The sequence below is a fragment of the Sinocyclocheilus grahami genome, unplaced genomic scaffold, assembly GCF_001515645.1.
Source record: "Sinocyclocheilus grahami isolate Dianchi unplaced genomic scaffold, SAMN03320097.WGS_v1.1 scaffold116.1, whole genome shotgun sequence".
Classification (NCBI taxonomy): Eukaryota; Metazoa; Chordata; class Actinopteri; order Cypriniformes; family Cyprinidae; genus Sinocyclocheilus; species Sinocyclocheilus grahami.
The window spans coordinates 1880389-1897320 of record NW_015505295.1 but is presented as its reverse complement, the minus strand read 5'-3'; the positions used below and the strand labels follow the sequence as shown (position 1 = coordinate 1897320).

Here is a 16932-nt window from a genome sequence, read left to right as displayed (position 1 = left end):
GACCCCGGGCTGGACTCTGCTTCGTCCACGGTGAAAGCCGATCCGGCAATCGACAGCACGAAGTTGAAGTATTTCCTCAGCGACCAGCACGGATCAGCTCCAGGCATGACGAAGCAGATATCGTCCTCTTTTGGAAGACCAAACAAAGTAGTTTCGCTTTCACAACAAAACACAGCGTCTTCACGGCATGGTGGCGGCAGCAACAACAATACTACAGCGAGAATAAAAGTTACACCTTCTTTCTTTGTGTGAACATTTGGGCGGCGTTATGCAAATCTTCCCACATTGTGACGTAAACGTGTGGGGGCGTGTTAGAACGAACCGTTTTAGGTAGGCGTGGTTGACTCTTAACTTTTATAAAGAATATCTCTGGATTTGAGACTTTAGTCTTTGCAACTTTACAGATCTTCTTTATGCACCAAGAGCTTGTAACACTCCAAAGAGAAAGGAAAAATTGAAATCGCATCATATGACCCCTTTAAAATGTAAAGTAACACTTTAGTATAGGGACCAATTCTCACTATTAACTAGCTGCTTATTAGCATGCTTATTATTAAAATATTGGCTGTTTATTAGTTCTTATAAAGCACATATTCTGCATGACCATATTCTATATTCCTAATCCTACCCGATACCTAAATTTAACAACTACCTTACTAGCTATTAATAAGCAGCAAATTAGGAGTTTACAGAGGCAAAAGTTGTAGTTAATGATTTGTTAATGGTGTAACGGGACCTTAAAATAAAGTGTGACCAAATGTAAAACAATAAAATATGCAAACTTAGATATAAAATATGGATATCTCTTGTCCAAATATAACTCCAATTTTGTTTAAACTAAAAATCCATCAAAAAAACGTGGCTTACTACATTACATATTAAAGTTTAACTATATTAAAGTCTAAACAAATCACAACTTTTATTGTGCATAATTTTCAATCAAGCTGTAATTTTCTCAAATTATGCAAATATTTAACTGTATTTTGTAAAGCTAAATGCAATAAAGATTAAATTAACTAGTTGAGTGTGGAAAGTGTGTTTTAAGAGAGTTTGTTTTCTAACAGAGTTTATTTTTCAAACACCACAGGACTGAAAGTGGCCAATGTTAAAGAAATACTATATATATAGATATATACATATTATCAACATTAACATTAACATATATTATGAGTGTTGAAAACAGTTGCGTTGTTTAAATTTTGTGAAAACAGTAATGCTTTTTTCAGTTCAGAAGAACAGCATTTATTTGAAATGTTTTTTGTAACATTATAAATGTCCTTACTTTCACTTTTAATTAATTCAATGCATCCTTGCACAATAAAAGTATAAATTTCTTTCAAAAAAGACCCATACTATACTGACCCAAAACTTTTGAACAGTAGTGTATACCAAAACCTGAATTTACAGCTGACGCAAGCTGCCCACAAACACTGGCCTAAAGGACAACTGACAGCAAATCAGTCCAGATAGCCCCTTTACTATCTCAGGACAACAAATCATGCTCTCAGCCTCTTATTATCTTGGCACTTCGGGCCATGACAGGATATTTTTAGAAGCAGGTTCCCAACAGTGGCGGAAATGGCTCCCTGACTGATACCCGTGAGCAGATGCCTTCACAGACGCTTACCGACGGGGGTGAAGGGTCTTTGGGTGAGAATGGACGGTGTCCACTGTGGCACGGGCTGCCTGCAGAGTTTAGTTTCAATTCACCCCAGACAAACTAATCAGACTCACCTGGAAAAGTATAAGGTGGCAGGGTTAGAACTAGATCTTTAGATCCTGATTTTCTTTAGCCAGGATCTGAATTTTCAAACCAAACTGACCTTGAAGGAACATAAGAATGAAACAATACTGTCTTATATTTTTTCTAAAAATAATAGGTAAACTGCAAATGGCAAGTTCTTCTAAAGGAAATCATCACTTCTATCACTTGTTACATATTCATGAAATAAGACAGAACATCTAACTTTGGTGAGTGTGCATAAACTCAAAACCCTTCCGACTGGCCAGCCTCAACTGGTTCTTCGTTATTCAAAGATTAAAGGAAGCTGGAGTGCCAATTAAAGTCATTCTTCCTCAGTGTAAGCCTGAGGTAAAGACAGCGTACCAGGATTGTTTGAAATGCCAGCTGCACACTTCAACACAAATGAGACTCCAAGGACTCCTCTGTCAAAGTACCTGAGCTAGAGGCTGGGAGGTGCTGAGGATACAGCTTTCACATTAAACGCGACACATGCAGGCCAATTTATTCTGTGGTGTCCCTTTTGTCCCATAAATGTCCCATCATAATGAAACTGCAAGGTTCAGCAGTTTAAGCCGAGAATTAAAGGGACCAGATATTGAAAATGGGCATTTTACTTGCTCTTTTGAAATAAACGAGTTCAGTGCACCATTTGGACACTAAACTGCCTTTCAAGACCTTGAATACTAAAGGCTGTGATATACTTGTTATATACTTGAGGCTAAGTTCTTTTTCGTTCTTTACTTAGGGGTAAAAAGAAGTTTAAAATACAATGCAGCATTATTAGTGAACATATTAGTATAAATATGTGCTGTGCACTTTCCACTCAATAGCATAATAAACACACAACAAAAATGACAGTGGTGAGAAAACAGCAGTTAAGAAAGCATCTGATAATGGCGATGTGGATATGCTTGAATGAGCTCTGCCATTCACACTCCAGTCAAGTCATGTGGTGTTTATTAACACTTTATACAATGGATTGCTTTAAAGCAAACGGCTTTACATGGCTAAATATGAAAAACAGTGTATGTGTCACTTTTAATTAGAACTACAACTTCAATTTCTACTATTAAGCAGCTCTGCAGTGCATTCATGTTTTCACTCATGTCTGACCTCAACGGATTGAACAGATGAACTAAACCAGAGAAGATTTCCATGTCAAAGAAGGCGGAGCCTCAGACCACACCTACCCATTACATACAGTTATTGCTATACAGACCAATGGTAGTTTGAAGGTGTTAGAGAGCTAGAGAGAACATTCCAGAAATTTCGCATTGGCCATTTCAAACGCCCAAAACAAACTCCAAACAAATTGAATTTTGGACTGTTTTTGTTTGAAATGGCGTGACACCAGTTTGTTCTACGTTTTTTCTTGTATTGAGGTGTATCAGCTTTAGCTGCAAAAACAGGCCAATCCAAAACTGTCACGGTTATGATGTCAGACAGTCTTAATGGTACTTTAGCAAAAATAACCTGTTTAAATCTAAGGATCAGAGAAGAGTGGAAAATAGTCATGTAACATTAAATCATAAAGTTCATTACAATACATGGCCTTTGAGGGAAAAAAAGTAAAATATTCCAAAAATATCAATTAACATGGCTTTTACATGAGCCGTAAAAAGGAATAATTCACCCAAAAATAGTCGCCAATCCAAATCCATATGCTGGATGAAAAACAAAGACAAATCTTTTCACAACAATACTATTACATGACTTTAGAAGACTTGGAATATGGTGCACAGGTCATATGGACTGAATTATTGGTGTTTTTGGAACTTTTTGAATGGAAAGACCAAATCGAGTGAGTGTGAAAGATTTCCTGCAGATTTCGCATCATTGACCAACAATACGTTTCTTATGCCTTGTCCAAATACCCACACTTGCGGTCTTGGCCACTTGAGAGCGCGTGCACGCGACAGGAAGTAAGTGCGCAAGACTGTCCCAGGTCTTAAAAATGGCAAAGCACAGTGCCCTTAATGCACACTATCCCCCCTATCCCCAACCCCCCCCCCCCCCCTCCCCCAGAGTGCTATTCGAGGCTTAGTGTATCCCATCATGCACGGTCACGGAAACCTTTCCAATGTAAGTTAAATATTAATATAATAATTAGATATTACATATAGTTTGGTAGAAAAACAGTGTTTTTACGTTTTATTGGAGCAAAGATTAAAGTTGCAACTGCTTTTTATCACTTAATTAGAAGCACCACAAATTTAAATTATGTCATAGGGACTTCTGAACAGACATTTAGAAGTTGATTTTAAAATGCAAAGTATTTAAAATTAAAATTAAAATAAAGCTATGTAAACACTTGCATTTTTACATCACTATAAGTGTGTCCCATCAGGTAATGAAAAGTTGTACACACATTTGTGGTCTTCATCGTCACTTGAACACTTGGGCCAAATACAGGAAATATGTCAAGTGGTCAAGTGCAAAGATCGCAAGTGTGGGTATTTGGAAAAGGCATTAGTTTGAAAGTGACTACTCTGTAAGCTGTTCTTCATACATTGTTAGAATCAACCGACATTTGTTCCAGCCTTGTGTCCACTTTCTTATCCGTGAAAATTCAAATGAAATTTCATTAAAGGGGTCATATGATGCGATTTCAATTTTTCCTTTCTCTTTGGAGTGTTACAAGCTCTTGGTGCATAAAGAAGATCTGTAAAGTTGCAAAGACTAAAGTCTCAAATCCAAAGAGATGAGTCGTCACATGTCCTTCCAGACGCTCCTTTGTCGAAATCGCCGGCCGCGCCATTCTCAAGCCCACCCGCCTCTGCTCACTCTAACCCTCCTGCCGTTCCTCATGCTAGCCCCCGGCCTCTGCTTACTGTAGGCTGCGGTGTGTGACGCTGTTTCGTTGCGAAAGCGAAACTACTTTGTTTGGTCTTCCAAAAATGGACACGACTAGAAGTCAGTGGTTAAGTTGTATTTACAACACTGTTACAGAACACTTCAACCCAAATATTCAGATGTGTGCAGGGCATTTTATGGAGGACTGTTTACTGATCCTGGTAGAGTAGACTACAATGCCGGCTGTTCTGACTCAAAGACTGTAAGTATGTCTTTTATATTTAAAGAGATTTTATATTTTATATATTTAACGCAAGTTTTTTGGGCAGTGTAGAGTAGGGCTTGTTGTTTGTCATTTTTCCGATCACAAATGCAGACATGGTTTTATGTTTACGCGGCGCGATGCAACGCAACGCGTAAAAAGACAGTATAAGTCATTGTAATCCATAATTATGTCCCCACTGGATGCAACGAATGCCTCGTTTATAATGGGTTTTCATGTTTTTAAATCATCGCTCCGGCCTGACAGGGCATCATCACAATATGGCAAGGGGCGTAACATTTCCGTCTCACGCTTGAGGTATTCGGCCAATCACAACGCACTGGATAGCTGGCCAATCACAGCACACCTCGCTTTTTCAGACCGATGAGCTTTGTAAAAATCGCTGCAATTCAGAAAGGCGGGGCATAGAGGAGAAACAATAATGTACAGTATGTGGAAAATAATGTGTTTTTTGAACCTTAAACCGCACAAACACATTTCATTACACCAAATACACAAAATACTGTTCTTTTTAGCAGCATCATATGACCCCTTTAATATGACCAGGCTTTCAAAAATTAAAAAAATTCTAGATTAAAAAATAGATGCATGTTGTCTTGGAATTACATGACCATTTTATACTTAACTATTACTCATAGAAAAATAACTGGTCTCACTAAAATAAGAGAATTGATGGCTTTCATTTTACCAATATACATTACGTCAGGGTGACAAAAGTGATTATCTAAAGGAAAGATATGGTCATCTTAATAAAGACTCTTTCTCTTTAAAAAGGCAGAGTAAGAAATATTTTTCTAAAAAGAGATTTGTTTGCATATGCACTCAGGATTGCAGCATTTGTTCTCTTGCATTGAGAATCGCCAGAGACGAAAGCAGAGAGGGCTTGAAAAGTGTTTAGGTCAGCTGTGAGAAACACCAACTCAGCAGTCTACCGTCTCCTCCCATCACCTGTCACATTACAGGAAAGAGGAGCAGGACTCCAGAGTCATTACATGGATTTATAAACTGCTGTCAATCAAAGTGTCTGTCACTCCCTTCACTCCACAGCTGTGGGGTTGAACGAGTTACTCACATCAACTCGTACTTGAGTGGCTCTACAACTTTTTAATTGCTTTAGGAGTGGAGATTGATTATTTTTGAAAAGCAACAGAAATTAATCATGAAATAGTGATGGGACTAATTTTTTCAATATCATTTCATTTTATTTTTAAGACTATGTTGGTTTAATTTCAACACAATTCGTTTGAATTAATTGTGCAAACTTCACAAAGGGACAAATGCATTTAACAAAGCTATTTTTGAGTTAAAACACACTTCAAACAACACCAGTGAGAATGTGATGTGTTAAATTAAAATGATACCAAACATTTGAAATGGTATTCATCAAATCTTTCCATCCTTTACACATTTGCACAACTGTTTTATACATCATTTGGCATGTTGTAAAGTGGGACGGTACACCAGCCAGCCTGGAATCGGTACACCAGCCAGCCTATAAATCACATTTAGTGAATCAACCAATGAGAAATGAGTCCAGTGGTAAGTTTAGATTTGTGATAGAAAAAGCTTCATATATTGAGTCAAATTATCCTTGCACATTGCAGCCTGACTTTGCTTCCACAATAAATCTGTGATATATGCCATGTAATCTGCCTGAGCTGCAAAATAACATTCAAAATGCATTGTTTAAACAGCTCGACTACACATGCAGCTACATCAACAAAAATGAATGAAGAAAATCAAAAAAGCACTCCAATATGACAAGACAAGCGCTTTCATTTGTGGTATTCTGATTTAGACTGCTCGATTTAAGTAACTTTGGAGACTTGAAAATTGATTTGACAGCTGGCACAATGCCTGGTAAAAATAGGCCACATTTACCTCTATCACAAGACAACTCAACCACAAGCAGTTGTGTCCATGCTTTGCTTTTTTTTGTTTAATTTTTTTTATTATTTTTTTTATATTAGTTTATTTAATAATGCAACAATAATAAAAAATTTACACATTAAAACTATACAATTAATACTTATTATAAAGTTGAAAAATACAAGTGTCATTCAAAATTTCTTATTAATTAATCTGCACTGTTTACATTTCAGTAATGTGTAATTACTGCGAGTTTAAAACACCCTCTGCAGGCTCATCTCAGTAGTGAAAATACAGGTAAAACTTATGGAATTATGACTTTACAGGAACTGGTCAAGTTTGTAAGCTTTCACAATATCGTCCAAAAAGAAAACAAATAGATTCCATATTTTTTAAGACATTTACTATAGATTGATTATGGGGAAGTAACACTTGCAATTTCCATCAACTCTATTTTAGTGTTTTTCTACAGGAGTTCTGCCTCCATTGCACTTCACTTGAGAAGATTAGTTTTTGTGAGTGTGTATGTGTGCATGTTTGTGAGGGAGCCACATAAAGGTAACTTAGAGTGGTACGGTTCAATCTCCAATGCATGCACACAGCTATAAAAGGCTTTAAGAGCCAATATTGCTGCACTGTGCTTTTTCTTTAACCCCTGATGGTTCTGAAAACAGACAGAAAGCATCCAGGACAACAAATATACTGATTGCATCATGTTCACAGAACAACCGGATCTATTAGATGCTAGAGCAACATTTAAGAACAAGCACAAATTTGTGAAGCCTCTGAGAAAAGTCCCATATCTAAGTTACACTGATAAAACATTTATAAAAAGCATTTATATAAACTCAGATGTGATACTGTTTAAGATGGCGAATAAGTCACCATGATTAACAGCCTAATTAGTCTGACTTACGGCATCTAGTAAACTAAACCGGCAGAGATCTGATCAAAGGGCTTTGATTAAAAGATTTTCTCAACAGACAGTTAATTGGGAGAGACGCCCGACTGCTGGAGAACTAATAGCAGAACTGCATCATCAGTCCCACGAGACTGAACTGAAGCCTCAGGTCGACCCTGCCCTGCAGGTAAAAATGAGAAACATTAGCAGTAACGGAAGCAATGCTGGGATGTCACAAAATACCTCCAGTATCTGTCCTTTGGGAATAATCTGAATGCTGAAGTCATTACTGCATGCTCACAAGGTTAACCGAGCTTACTCCGTGGCTGTCTGGGTATGAAACTACACAATGCACGCTTACATGCTCACCTGAGGGTTTGAGTGCATTTATTCACCTAAAACGCTCCTAAAATGGGCTTTAGGAAGTTTGATGCATCATGGCTATTTGTAGTCGTGCTCAAGACATCAGAAGCTGTTTGAAAAGAGCTTGAAAGGGCAAGACTAGTGGATACTCATAGTTCAATATTGCAGATGTTCTTGCTATTTCAGTGCATTATTTATCGTGAGCAACTTTGCAAAAATGTTGTTCTGCTAGTAACTTTTAAACTGTTTTCAAAGCTTCACATGAGCTAGGGAACCAAAAACAAGGGGGTTTTAATTTACAGCCCAACTAGATTGTCCACCATGTTGGAATTTAAAACTGTATTGTTTTCTTTAGACCAATCACCACAAAAGACTAGATTTTTCGTTTTTGAGAACCTCATTATCACACCCAAATGAAACTGATAGTGAAAAAGCAAAACTGGAAGTGAGGCTGCAAATTGCCAAATGTTAAAACAAAACTCTTTTTGTTTTTCTTTGTCTTTTTGTTTAGTTTTTTGACTATAGATCCTTTCTCCTCCAATTACAGTCTCAAAGGTATCTGTTTTCCTCTTACCGCAGAGCCAGACAGCCAGTTCCTGTGCCAACACTGGATTAAGCATAACGAATAAGTCTCACTGGACTATTCCTTTCCATTGTCCATTGTAAGACAGTGTTAATGTTACTGTGTTCGATTTGGACTAGATGGGGATACTTCTCTAAGATCTTTCCTAATGCACCATAACACATTCAGTAAGTAATTCTACACCCTAAAATCAGTAAGTACTTATAACTAGATCAAAAGCAAACTACAAATACATTGTACGTTTAATATTAAAAATAATACCAAAAATTATTAAAATTATGAAAAATACAACAGAATAATAACCTAATATAGGCTGTTTTGCTCAGGAAGCCACAGGAAACATAAATCTGTTCCTAAAGAATGGATTGAAGCATGATAAAACTAGGCAGAAAGGTTAGTGCAGAAGACCTCACGCACCTATGGTATACCCTCGCTTGAGCTCTCCACGTCGAGCACTACGAGCCTTTTGGATGTTAGTGGTATTGATCTCCTTTTCTTCACTTATGGCTGATCTGGCCACATTCTGTATGAGGGGCGACGCCAGCAGGTCTTTGACGAGAGAACCAGCATAACCCTCATCAGGGATGTCCACTGACTGGGACTTCTTCTTCAACCTAGAATAAAAAAGGGGGCAATGCATTAACTTTAAAAGACAATTTCTGCAGTAAATAATTTTATTCTAATTTTGTAATTAAAAAATATTATAAATAAATCACATTGTTATTTATTTATTTGTTTATTTATTCATGCATGCATCCTATTCAACAGTCTGGGGTTCTTAATTTTTTTAAAGTTAATTACACTGAATGAATGAATGAATAAATAAATAAATAAATGTAATTAATTAATAGAAAAATCGATAGATTAAAATAAATCAGTAAATCAATAAAAATAAATAAATAGGAAACTGTATTGCCAGTTCCACAAATATGAAGCAGCACAACAATTGTCAAAATTCATAATATTAAGAAATGTTTCCTTTTTAAAATATAGCCTATTAAAATAGAAAACAATTGTTTTAATAATAATTATTATAATTATTATTATTATTATATTATTTTTAATTCAACATCTATTTTTTAGTCATGTTTTAATGTCTCTATACAAACACAGCATCTAAAACAAACATAGCATTAAGCATTTTTGCTGAAACACCACACAAAATCAATACATATTGTATTCTGCTTAATTTGCAGAGTGCTTAAAAGTACAGCATGGAGAAAGCATTTTTTTTGTGACTTTGTCCCTGACAGTTCTTTTGGAGATACTGCAGTAAAGGAGGAAGCCGAAGACCAATGGCTACAGACAGCACTAATGATGGAGACAGACAGGCAGCCCTGTCCAGATGAACTGACCTAGATTCAGAGAGAACAGTCTGAAGACTCACACTCACTCATTCACCCGAGCAATGAGCTCAACGCATACAACTGCAGGACAATAAAAAGCATAATACTGCTAAGACGATTTTATAGGTCCTTTTAGGAATTAACCAACCTTGAGGTCTCCAACTCATGTTTGAGCTCAAAACTAATTCTGAGAACTTTGATATCAATATTGAGTAGCGTCATGGTAATGTCAATAAACACTGGCAAACTAAAGCAGGTTGCTAAGGCAAGGCAAGGCAAGTTTATTTGTATAGCACATTTCATACACAATGGTAATTCAAAGTGCTTTACATAAAATAAAATAAAAACAATAATCACAACAATAAAACAAGGAATTTAAAACTTTGAAAATTATTTAAAAAAAAATTGATTTAAGAGGTTTAAAATGAATTTAAGAAAACGATTATACATATAATATAGTGCAATCAGTTCGGACATCGCACAGTGCTCATTCAATAAATGCACAGCTAAACAGATGAGTTTTGAGTCTGCATTTAAATGTGACTAATGTTTTAGCACATCTGATCTCTTCTGGAAGCTGATTCCAACTGCGGGTGGCATAATAACTAAAAGCACATTCCCCTTGTTTTGTGTGAACCCTTGGTATTTCTAACTGACTCGATCCTAATGATCTGAGTGGTCTTTTAGGTTTATATTCCGTAAACATATCTGCTATATATTTAGGTCCTAGGCCATTGAGTGATTTATAAACGAGTAAAAATACTTTAAAATCAATCCTAAATATAACTGGAAGCCAGTGTAAGGACCTGAGGACTGGTTTAATATGCTCAGATTTTCTGGTTCTAGTCAGAATCCTGGCAGCAGCGTTCTGGATGAGCTGCAGCTGTCTAATGGTCTTCTTGGGAAGGCCGGTGAGGAGACCATTACAATAGTCCACCCTGCTGGTGATAAAGGCATGAACAAGTTTCTCCAAGTCTTGACTGGAAACAAAACCTCTAATTCTTGCAATGTTTTTGAGATGATAGTATGCTGATTTAGTTACAGCTTTGACATGACTACTGAAACTAAGGTCTGTCTCCAGAATCACACCAAGATTCCTGACTTGATTTTTAGTTGTTAGACCCCTAGAGTCAAGGTATGCATTCACCTTGAGAACTTCATCTTTGTTTCCAAATGCAATGACTTCGGTTTTTTCTTTGTTTAACTGAAGAAAGTTCTCGCACATCCAACTGTTAATTTCATCAATGCATTGGCAGAGGGAGTCAATGGGGCTGTAGTCATTTGGAGATAAGGCTAGGTAAATCTGGGTATCATCTGCATAGCTGTGATAGGCGATTTGGTTCTTTCTCATTATTTGACTTAGTGGGAGCATATACAGGCTAAACAAGAGCGGTGCAAGAATTGAGCCTTGTGGGACTCCGCATGTCATGGACATCCACTTAGACTTATGCTCTCCTATACTCACATAATAACCTCTCCCTTCTAAGTATGACCTGAACCATTTAATTACCATGCCAGAAAGCCCGACCAAGTTTTCCAGTCTCTCTAGTAGTATGTTATGATCGACAGTATCAAACGCAGCACTGAGATCTAGTAGTACCAGCACTGATATTTTGCCAGATTCAGAATTTAAGCGAATATCATTTATTATCTTAATGAGTGCTGTCTCTGTGCTGTGATTGAGCCTTGTGGGACTCCGCAAGTCATGGACGTCCACTTAGACTTATGCTCTCCTATACTCACATAATAACCTCTCCCTTCTAAGTATGACCTGAACCATTTAATTACCATGCCAGAACGCCCAACCAAGTTTTCCAGTCTCTCTAGTAGTATGTTATGATCGACAGTATCAAACGCAGCACTGAGATCTAGTAGTACCAGCACTGATATTTTGCCAGATTCAGAATTTAAGCGAATATAATTTATTATCTTAATGAGTGCTGTCTCTGTGCTGTGATGCGGTCGATTTCTAAGGGATATTGCTGTTGACATTGGTAAAGGGGACTTCATTCTCTCGGCTAAATCAGGCTTCATTCTCACGACTAGATCACCTGCTTTTATTGTCCCATAGGGAGACATTAAGATGCCATAAATCTGGGCTGAACTTATCAGCTAATGGACTCGCTCTCATTTACAACAGGCATTTTTTTGCATCCACTAAAAACTTGTGTTGAGAAGCCACTATTTTTTTAAACTTCCTAACATTTCCCAGCTTAACCATGATCAAATGAATGCTGTTACTTGTGAGACTAATGTAATTTCTGTTTTTGTTATTATTTTATTTATTTGACTATTTATCTATCACAAAGTAACAAATGTAAACAATCAATGAAAAACTGGTGTAGAATTTTCTTTTTCACTCAGAAATTGCAAGTAAATAAAAAAAGAATAATAATTGCAAAGAAACAGCAAGTAATTAAACAGAAATTCTGAAGTAGAAAAACTGAAATAGGCCTAGTATTTTATTGTAAAACATACTCCAATAATCTTTGTTAAGGGTCTCATTCATAAAACAGTAAATTGCTTGAAAAACACTTCTTGCATGTAAATTGTTGCATTGATCTATCAACAAATCACAAGTTTTTTTAACATGAGGAGATTTTGGTTTGCATTGATTATTCAAAGCACATACTCTCTGGAGACCTTTATCAATGCCAACGGCCAAACATTACCATGCCATGTGTAAATTAGCTGATTAAAATAGTGGGTAAAAAATGTTTCATCAAGTAGAGCGGACTGCTCGCCTTCAAAACATCAAAAACACTACAGTCAAAAGAAAATCCACTACAATACCTGCATACAAGCTTTCCATTTACCCTATGCATGAACCCACTGAAAGAATCTCCATTTAGATATGATTTATTTCCACAAATCACACAAAACCCTTGAACATTGTTACACATTAATGACACTAGGTTAACCAGAAAATGTCTAAATAATCATAAAACACATATTAAGCTCATTGAATAAAACAGTGTAGGTTGTAACTGATATCAAGTTTGAATGTTGGGTTCACTGGACAACTCATTTTCAAGTATTTGAAAATGCTTCAACAACGAAACAAGTCAAAGATTTTGCTTTAAAAAAATAATACAAGTGGCAAAAAGATTAATGCATTAAAACATGTAAAACTACCAGTTTTCATTCATAATATGTCTGCATCAGCATGGAACATGTTTAACAAAGAGAGCATTAAAGGGGTCATATGATGTTGCTAAAAAGAACATTATTTTGTGTATTTGGTGTAATGAAATGTGTTTATGCGGTTTAAGGTTAAAAAAACACATTATTTTCCACATACTGTACATTATTGTTTCTCCTCTATGCCCCGCCTTTCTGAAATGCGTACATTTTTACAAAGCTCATCGGTCTGAAAAGTGAGGTGTGCTCTGATTGGCCAGCTATCTAGTGTGTTGTGATTGGCCGAATACCTCAAGCGTGTGATGGAAATGTTACGCCCCTTACCATACTGTGATGCCCTGTCCGGCCAGAGTGACGAGACAAAAACATTAAAACCCATTATAAACGAGGCATTTGTTGCATCCAGTGGGGACATAATTACGGATTATAATGACTTATACTTGTTTTTTTTACGCGTTGTGTTGCATCGCGCCGCGTAAACATAAAACCATGTCTGCATTTGTGATCGGACAAATGACAAACAGCAAGCGCTACTCTACACTGCTCAAAACTCGCGTTTGAATCTTCAGTCTGTAAGTCTGTAAGTCAGAACAGCCGGCATTGTAATCTACTCTACCAGGATCAGGAAACAGTCCTCCATAAAATGCGCTGGACACATCTGAATATTTGGATTGAACTGTTCTGGAACAGTGTTGTAAATACAACTTAACCACTGATTTCTAGTCGTGTCCTCTTTTGAAAGGCCAAACAAAGTAGTTTCACACGGTGGGCCTGAGTGAGCGGCGGCCGGCGGATTCGACGAAGGAGTGGCCGGCGGGCTTGTGGCAACCACATGTGATGAACCCGGGCTGGACTCCGCTTCGTCCACGGTGAAAGCAGATCCGGCGATCCACAGCGCGAAGTTGAGGTATTTCCTCAGCGACCAGCACGGATCAGCTCTAGGCATGACGAAGCAGATATCGTCCTCTTTTGGAAGGCCAAACAAAGTAGTTTCGCTTTCACAACGAAACACACAGAACACAAACACACATGTCTTTTACGACATGGCGGCAGCAACAATACTACAGCGAGAATAAAAGTTACACCTTCTTTCTTTGCATGAACATTTTGGCGGCGTTATGCAAATCTTCCCACATCGTGACGTAGACATGTGGGGGCATGTTAGAACCAGTCGTTTTAGGTAGGTGTGACTCTTAACTTCTATAAAGAATATCCCTTTGGATTTGAGACTTTAGTCTTTGCAACTTTACAGATCTTCTTTATGCACCAAGAGCTTGTAACACTTCAAAGAGAAAGGAAAAATTTAAATTGCATCATATGACCCCTTTAATAGAGATTATGACAGATTTTAAGATGCTCAAACTCCTGCTGACAAAAACTCCTTAAATATTACATAACAGCAGCAGGTGTTAGATCGATACCCTATGGGCGCTGATCTTATTAGACAGTAAAATATTAACTAACCGAAATCTGTGTATTACTATTCTGATTTATATATCACCTAAATGTATTGTTATATCTTCAGCCAAATGCAAGTAGAACTTAAGAGCCTATTAAGGCATATCAATATTTTTCCCACTCATAATTTGACAGACTCACAAAGTAAGGTCTCTGCATAGCAACATCAACTCGCAATCACCAATGCAATAAAAATGTCAACAAAACACAACAGATGCAAAGCAGATGTAGGTCTTTGTAATGAAATTGTTAAATCCAGCAGTGAGCTTGTAATTGCACAGGCCTGATGATAATATGAGGAATATTAAATATTCATATTCTGTGCCTTCGTCGTACAGAGATTCTGACATCTAAGTTTGGAACTGGGTCACTGTTGAATATGTCGTACAAAAACAAACACTAACAAAAAGAAAAAAGACTACTGGTGAGATGTCTGTTTTCACAAGCCAGCACGCAAATGCAGAGTTGAATCTAAAATAGTAGAAGAAATAAATATTTCTGCAACAAATAAGATAACTTCTCTGGAGCACTGCCATAAATAGAGAGATTGCAACCGAATGCAGCAAATTCATTTGCATGACTTGGCTTTCTGACTTGGCTTTACATGACTTTTTTCATGTGCAATGGGCAATTTTAGATACATATTTTTCATGACTTGGCCTTAGCCTTCAACTTAAGGCCCGTTCACACCAAGGACGATAACTATAAAGATAACGATAAAGATATAGTTCTAAAAATCGTTCTCAATATTAAAGAATAGCAGAGTCCACACCACAACTATAACGATAAAGGCACAGAGAAACGTTATTGTTGGAATCATTTTCAGAACGAGTTTTTCTAGCTGATGAACGAATAACGATACAACATTGACAGCCAATCAGAATCCATCCTGCTATAATGAGCTCGAGAATTTAAAAGAGGCAGACGAGTGTGCGCTTAGAATAAACAGATGATATCGTTCGCTGGTGTGGACGCTAATATCGTTATCTTTATAGTTATCCTTATAGCTATCGTTCTTGGTGTGAACGGGGCTTTAGCCTTTTTAACGAGGCTGTAGTACTGCTATAGTAAAGCAGTATTTGTTAAAGACATCCTGGACTCGTGACAAAAACGTACCTGGGGAAACTTTTTCGCGAGTCGTGAAATACGTACCAATAAGTACATATCACTGTAGTTTCCAACAGAAATGAACACTAAAGGTGGTAAAAGAGTGAGCACTTTTAATCATTTTCATATGCAGTTATGATTACAGCTCCATATGTTTCGTTTTCCGGTGTTTTGACAAATAATGCTACCTATCAGATTATCCTACAAACACTGTATTTTTAATACAGTAAGGGTAGGTTTAGGGTTGGGGTAAGTGTACATGACAGGGTAGCACACAACACAAATAGCACACAAATGCACACAACACCGGCACGGAGTTGGACTTAAAATTAAGTCCTTGGGTACGAATCCCGTGAAAAACATGACTCACGATGAAAGAGCTGAAAGATGACCACATTCGCTTTTGTTCATATACTAACGGGTAGGTTTAGGTGTAGTGCAGATTATACGTTATTTTAAAATGTCAAATAAATTACATTTTCTACCTATTAGATTGTTTTATTAACGTTACACCTACCCCAAACCTAAACCTACCCCTTAAAATAATGCAAAAACAGTAATTATTGTACAGTACACCATCTAATCTTTCCCATAAAACGTACCATATGTATGTTCATCCGTTCCGGGAAAAAAAACAACAACTCTTCTTAGCACCACTCAGAGGACATTTCTGTTGCAAACTGCAGTGATATGTACTTATTGTTACGTATTTCGCGTCTCGCGAAAAAGTTCCCCCAGGTACGTTTTTGTCATGAGACCAGGTATGTTAAAGGAGTCATATGATGCGATTTAAATTTTTCCTTTCTCTTTGGAGTGTTACAAGACAAAAGTCTCAAATCCAAAGAGATATTCTTTATAGTCAACCACGCCTACCTAAAACGGCTCATTCTAACACGCCCCCACATGTCTACGTCACGATGTGGGAATATTTGCATAACGCCGCCCAAATGTTCACGCAAAGAAAGAAGGCGTAACTTTTATTCTCGCTGTAGTATTGTTGCTGCCGCCATGTCGTGAAGACACTGTGTTTCAATATGAAAGCAAAACTACTTTGTTTGACCTTCCAAAAGAGGACGATATCCGGGGTCGTCACATGTGGTTGCCGCAAGCCCGCTGGCCGCTCCTTTGTCGAATCCACCGGCCGCGCCATTCTCAAGCACGCCCACCTCCGCAAGTGGTTATGAGTCATCACCCAAAAATTGCAATATTTGTTCTAATAGGGTCACATTCGGCAGGGGGAAACAAAACTAAATTCCAAGAAGTAAATGTAAAGTAAAAGTAAAAGTAAAAGATAACTTCCAAAGGCAACACAAAAAAGTATGGCTACATTGCAAGGAAAAATAT

General features: G+C 37.3%; 1 protein-coding gene across 1 annotated transcript in view; it reads right to left on the bottom strand.

Annotated features, from left to right (window-relative positions):
* The window catches only part of oxr1b (oxidation resistance 1b), a 63315-nt gene that overhangs the window by 36727 nt on the left and 9656 nt on the right, over positions 1-16932 (bottom strand). The window contains exon 3 of the mRNA XM_016277876.1: positions 8954-9150. Coding sequence (XP_016133362.1) covers positions 8954-9150 — 197 coding nt within the window. The remainder of the gene's footprint in view (positions 1-8953; positions 9151-16932) is intronic.